Below are 6,270 nucleotides of genomic sequence, written 5' to 3'. Positions count from 1 at the left end.
AAAAAAAAAAAAAAAGACTGCATGTACGTGTCTTTCTTTTGGGAACCAAGAATAATGGGGCGGGCAGCGAGGAATGCTCACCGCCACCACTGCCAGGTTGATGTGAATAGCATTAATTGCCTACTGCTACATCTTCCATTAAAAAAAAAGTCAAACAAACAAAAGTAAACTCCATGAAACAGTGCTGGCTAAGACAGGAGAGCCACACTTCATGGCCAGTCTAGGGACTTAGTGTGACCCTGCCTCAAAAATGAGAAAAGTTAAATGAGCTGAAGAACACAGTTCCTAGTAGAGTACTTGCAAAGCATTCTCAAGGCCTAGGTTAATTCCTAGTACCCCACAGACACAAAGGGTGATAATCCTGGGTCTAAGCAATGGCACAATTTTACAATCATTAGTACATGACTTTTGCTAACCTTCCCAGTTTAATTTTTCATAAATAATCAGCTCAGTGTCCTAATCAAAGTTCAGTCACAGACTTTATAAAGTTCAAAATGTTTTCTTTTCAATATAGCCCCAAATAATAATAATTAAAAAAAAAAAAAAACTTTTTGCAACAAGGTTTTATTATGTGTCCCAAGCTGGCCTCCACCACCCAGATGCTGGAATTAGACTCTAAAAGAACAACCTTAAGCAAAGTATCAAAAGGGGTAGGATTGGGCTGGAGAGATGGCTCAGCAGTTAAGAGCAGACTGCTCTTCCAAAGGTCCTAAGTTCAATCCTCAGCAACCACATGGTGGCTCACAACATCTGTAATAGAATCCAATGCCTTCTGCTGCTGTACTCACATACATAAAATAGAAAAATGTTTTTTTAAAATATGAACAAGGGGGGGGAGTAGAATTTTGATGTATCAGAATGCATTTCAAAATATTAAAACTTCAAATTTTTAGATACTTCATTATATTTATTTATCATATGAGTGGCTGTGGTATTATGTGTAGAGGTCTGAGTATAGGAATTGGTTCTCTCGCCGGGCGTGGTGGCGCATGCCTTTAATCCCAGAACTCGGGAGGCAGAGGCAGGCGGATTTCTGAGTTCGAGGCCAGCCTGGTCTACAGAGTGAGTTCCAGGTCAGCCAGGGCTATACAGAGAAACCCTGTCTTGAAAAACCAAAAAAAAAAAAAGAAAAGGAATTGGTTCTCTCCCTCTAACCTGTGGTTCCCAGAGATCAAACTCAAGTCATCAGGCTTGGTAACACATACCTTAACCTCCCAGTCATCTTAATGGCTCTAGATACTGTCCTTGAACCCACTGTCCGTGCATTTTAAGAATAAGCCACCACATCCAGATAAAAATTTTTTTTAAAGATTTATTTATTTATTATATGTAATTACACTGTAGTTGACTTCAGACACTCCAGTAGAGGGCATCAGATCTTATTATGGATGGTTGTGAGCCACCGTATGGTTGCTGGGATTTGAACTCCGGACCTTTAGAAGAGCAGTCAGTACTCTTACCCGCTGAGCCATCTCACCAGCCCCCGGATAAATTTTTAAGTTTTATTTCCTGCTCAATTCCTGCAGCCCCTCAGAGTGGAATGATCTGTGTAACTTGAAGGATGCAATGTACAACAAAAGTGTGAGGATTCTTCCTATTTCTGAACACGGGGCCTCAAGAGAACTAGAGCTCCCCATCCTGTTTCCAGAAGAGACAATATAGACTTGCAATTACAGACTTGGAGGGTTAAGGTCAACGGCACCATTAACAAGTATATACCCTCTTCAGAAGTTTTCAACACCTAGAACTGGACTGCCTTACATAAAAACTCAAATCCCTTCCTTCCTTATCCTTTCTCTATTACACATGCCTCTACCATTCTTCCACCCAATTTGTGCCTCAAGATTCACCTAAACTAGGTATCTGTTTGTAGCCACATGGTTTTCTCATGTCATTACCATGCCATCGTTGACAATCACCATCACAATATGTGTAGAAACAGAATAAGCAGGCTTAACATATATCAAGAAACCTAAATTGAGGGCTGGAGAGATGACTCAGATGTTAAGAGTACTGGCTGCTCTTCCAAAGGTCCTGAATTCATTCCCAGCAACCACATGGTGGCTCATAACCACCTATAATGAGATCTGGTGCCCTCTTCTGGCCTGCAGATATACATGCAGGCAGACCACTGAATACATAATAAATAAATAAATAAATAAATAAATAAATAAATAAATAAATAATTTTTCTTTTAAGAAACTAATTTTATTTGGGACCTAACTACCTACAAACCCACTTCACCTCACCCTGTGGGCAGATCCTGTTTCCTTTCATTTTTAATACTGTCGTTTCCTGGAACTTGCTATGTAAATCAGGCTGGCCTCAAATTCAAGAGATTTGCCTGCTTCTGCCTTCTGAGTACTAATAATATTAATAGTATGGACTAGCATACCCAGCCTCAATTTTCTTTTATCCCACTTTGTTCCTATTAGACTTAATACCTGTTCCTTCTCTTACAGAACTTGTATCTTCCTTTTGAACAATATGATAAACCCAGAGACAGACAGACAGATTGATCTATTGATCTTTCTCTCTGAGACAGGGTTTCTCTGTGTAGATTGTGTTGCTAGGATTAAAGGTGTGCATCACCACCCAACTCACTCTTAGACTCTGTGCATCCATGTGCATGTGTGGGTGCATGCATGGGTGTGTGAGTTTACTCAAGCAAATGAGTTCAAATCCCACCAACCACAAGGTGGTTCACAACCATCTGTAATGAGATCTGATGCCCTCTTCTGGTGTGTCTGAAGACAGCTACAGTGTACTTACATATAAAAATAAATAAATCTTAAAAAAAAAAAATTTAAAGCCAGGCATGTACTAACTCATACATGTAATCCCAATATCAAAAAGAGTGAGGCATGAGCATGGTGTAAGCTCTAGGCCAACCAGATCTAGACAGGAGTTCTATGCTAACCTGTGCCACAGACTGAGACCCTGTCTCAAAAATAAATAAATGAAACCAGTTCTTCAGAGACACTATACTTTCAAGTACTGGAAAAAATCACAGATAGTTGACTGGTACTAGTATACTAACCACACTGAACATGAGTTTTATAAAAATCAGTACTAATAAAATACTCAGTGAGTTTACCTTGAGTGCCTCAAAAGTAAGCAGGACATCATTAGTCTGTTTCAGATCAATATAAAACATCATCAATTCTCTTGATCCAAGTTGCATGAATATGGGAAGTAACTGAAATGAGAACCAAAAACAAGTCTTAAATTTTGGCTTTTTCACGTTCTCTGTACTTTATGAAGGAAGAACATTAAAAGAAATTAAACATCCCCTTAAAAATACATTCCTATGTTCACATATCAGGTTTGTATGAATACACTTTGATCAAACAACTCATCAGGGGTGACCTGCATGAGACCTTACTAATTTAAGATGAAGACCTTTCTGGAGTAGAGTTAGGACTGTGTCTGTGAATAAGGTATAGTCATAAGATGCCCCATAGGTAAATTTAATAGTCCCAAAAATGTCAAACAGTACCTTATCCCAATAACTTACCTCCTGATACTCTCCTAAAGGGGTCAAATACTGAAGAATAAGTCGCTGCTCAATAGCAGGAGTCATAGGATAGAGAGTGTAATTGGTGCCAATCACCCAGGGGGACATTTCTGACCAGCTGCTATTAGACAGCTCAACAAACACACGATCTGGGTCAGAAGATGAGAAGCCCAACTTCTGCTTGGCCTTCCTAAAGTTCTCTCTGTCACCATGCTTTGCAGACTTGTTTTTCTTTAATCCTCCTTCCTCAGGTTTAGTTGCCGAGTTCACTCTACTACTGGTCTTGTGACTTGAATCAAGACGAAAGGAGATCTCCATATCTCTAGAAGATTCTTGTTCTCCATCCACAACATCTACTGCCATGTCACCATAGTCCATATCCACAGCTTCCTCATCCAGAGGCAAAAGGGGTTCCGAAGAGAGCTTCCGTGGACTAGGACGCTTACTGTCCTGCCGCAAAGTCACTTCTTGAAGCTGGAGCTCCCTCAGTCTTCTAAGCACTATTGCCACCTAACAACAATTATTTGAGAAAAAGTATTTATTCTGAATTTTAGTTTACATGATTATTAAATAAATGTTCTTGTTTTATGAGATAGAATCTTACTCCTGCCTTTGCCTCTAAAATGCTAAGATTTGTAGGCACATGCTACCATAAATAGCCTATTATACATTATTCTCTATTAAAGAAAACTCTTGCAGTTAGCTCAATACCTGGAAATAGTTAAGATTTAATAAATATTGATTTGATTCCTATAATTTGATGAAACAAGCTATAGCTAAAAATCAAGTTTAAAATATATGTATTTTTCCCAGAAAACCCAAACCAGAAGGTGTGCATATAAAATACACCATTTACAACTTGTCTGTTTTGGGCCAAGGTCGACTGGACTATGCATCACACCTTAAAAGGCAGGAGCTAGATATATTGATAGACTCTTTCTTTTAATTGCCTTTGAAAATCAAAACTGAAGATTTCAAAAACTTACCAAATATACATTGTATGTCACTAGCAACTCATAATCAATTTCCAGGTTTTCCTTTTTGAATCTTTTAAGTACTTATGTTTGGGGCTAAAACTAAAAAGTGGTACTCTGTTTTCTTGAGTGCAGTGATATATGCCTGCAACAATCTGCAACAATCTGCAATCTGAAGCTAGCCTGGGCTACGCAGTGAGTTAGAGGTCAACAGTGGCTACCCAGTAAGAAAATGTCTCTAAAACAAAAATTTTTTTTCACAAACAAACAAACAGAATAGCAAAGCAATAGAGTGATACTACAGTTCTACATTAAAAAGAAGGGTTTTGGAGCCGGGCGTGGTGGCGCACGCCTTTAATCCCAGCACTGGGAGGCAGAGGCAGGCGGATTTCTGTGAGTTCTAGGACAGTCTGGTCTACAAAGTGAGTTCCAGGACAGCCAGGGCGATACAGAGAAACCCTGTCTCGAAAAACCAAAAAAAAAGAAGGGTTTTGAAGCCCGGCAGTGGTAGCACACCTTTTAATCCCAGCATTCAAGTGGCAGAGGCAGGTTGATCTCTCTGCAAAGCAAGTTCCAAGACAGCCTGGACTACACAGATAAACAGAGAGACCCTATCTCAAATAAACAGAAGGGGTTTGTATCTAAAATTCAATCTGAATTGCATTTCTTTAAAATTTATAGTAGTAGCTAAATGGAAGGTGATTTTAGTGAGTAGAGTCTAGCAAAATAATCCATTGTTATTAATGGATTAATATTTCACTAATAACGGAATAATAAAGTCAACAATCCATTCAAGTAGTACAGATCTGACCACTCACTAAAAGTCTTTTAACTTTGCTACATGTTTCGAAATCTTCAAAACACAAAGGTTAAGGGAAGATATGAGAAATAAAGAACAAAAAGAATGGTTTATATGCCATGATCCTTGACAAGTTTTTTTTTAAAGTTTAAATGTAAAAAAAGAAAAGTGAAATCAAAACTCTTTACTATGGAAAGAAATCTTGAATTGCTGATATAATGATGTTCTAGTACAGGTTTCTGGTAAGATATACCTGTTCAGATTCAGACAGCAAGTGTGCAACAATTCATTCTAAGAAGGTTCTTACCAACTGTGAATTTTCATCTCTGTAGTTGGCAGCAATATCTTGATTTTCCATAGCACCTCCCAGCAGTCCAGTAGAATATGTCCTAAGTGGCTGATCAGCCTCTCGGGCCCATTTGAAAAGATTTTCAACAATTCCTTCCTATAGTAAAGGACAAGAAATAACACAATTCAGAAAGAGACTATTTTCAAGATTAAAATTATAAGCCAAGGTTTCTATCTCATGACAAAAAAAAAAGTTAATGGATATTTCAGTGGTGGGCTAGAGATGATTCAGACATTACAGAGCTTGTTGCAGCCAGGCAATGAAAGCATGAGCTTTTAATCCCAGCACCTGGGAGGCAGAGACAGGTGAATCTTTGAATTCAAGGTCAGCCTGGTCTTCAGAGACAGCCAGGGCGACAGAGAAAAACAAACCCTGTCTCCAAATAACAAACAAAAAAGAGATTCTGAAAAATATTACTTAACCCATATAGAAAGTAGTTATCCTAATGACATACTTTCATTCTTTGTAGAGAGAACATCTTGTATACTGTATGGATGCATCACCTGTCACTTAAAAAGCCTGTGGCCTGGGCTGGTAAGATGGCTCAGTGGGTAAGAGCACCCGACTGCTCTTCCAAAGGTCCGGAGTTCAAATCCCAGCAACCACATGGTGGCTCACAACCATCCGTAAC

The 6,270-nt window shown here is 38.8% G+C and overlaps 1 protein-coding gene across 1 annotated transcript in view; it reads right to left on the bottom strand.

The window, feature by feature from the left end:
- The window catches only part of Dcaf1 (DDB1 and CUL4 associated factor 1), a 42,020-nt gene that overhangs the window by 34,686 nt on the left and 1,064 nt on the right, over nucleotides 1–6,270 (bottom strand). The window contains exons 2-4 of the mRNA XM_029543388.1: nucleotides 5,598–5,735; nucleotides 3,518–4,027; nucleotides 3,098–3,199 (exon numbers count right to left, since the gene is read on the bottom strand). Of these exons, the coding sequence (XP_029399248.1) occupies nucleotides 3,098–3,199; nucleotides 3,518–4,027; nucleotides 5,598–5,735 (750 nt within the window). The remainder of the gene's footprint in view (nucleotides 1–3,097; nucleotides 3,200–3,517; nucleotides 4,028–5,597; nucleotides 5,736–6,270) is intronic.

Source organism: Mus pahari, chromosome 10, assembly GCF_900095145.1.
Source record: "Mus pahari chromosome 10, PAHARI_EIJ_v1.1, whole genome shotgun sequence".
NCBI lineage: Eukaryota > Metazoa > Chordata > Mammalia > Rodentia > Muridae > Mus > Mus pahari.
The sequence above is the reverse complement of the archived record's forward strand: the minus strand, read 5'-3'. Positions and strand labels throughout refer to the sequence as shown.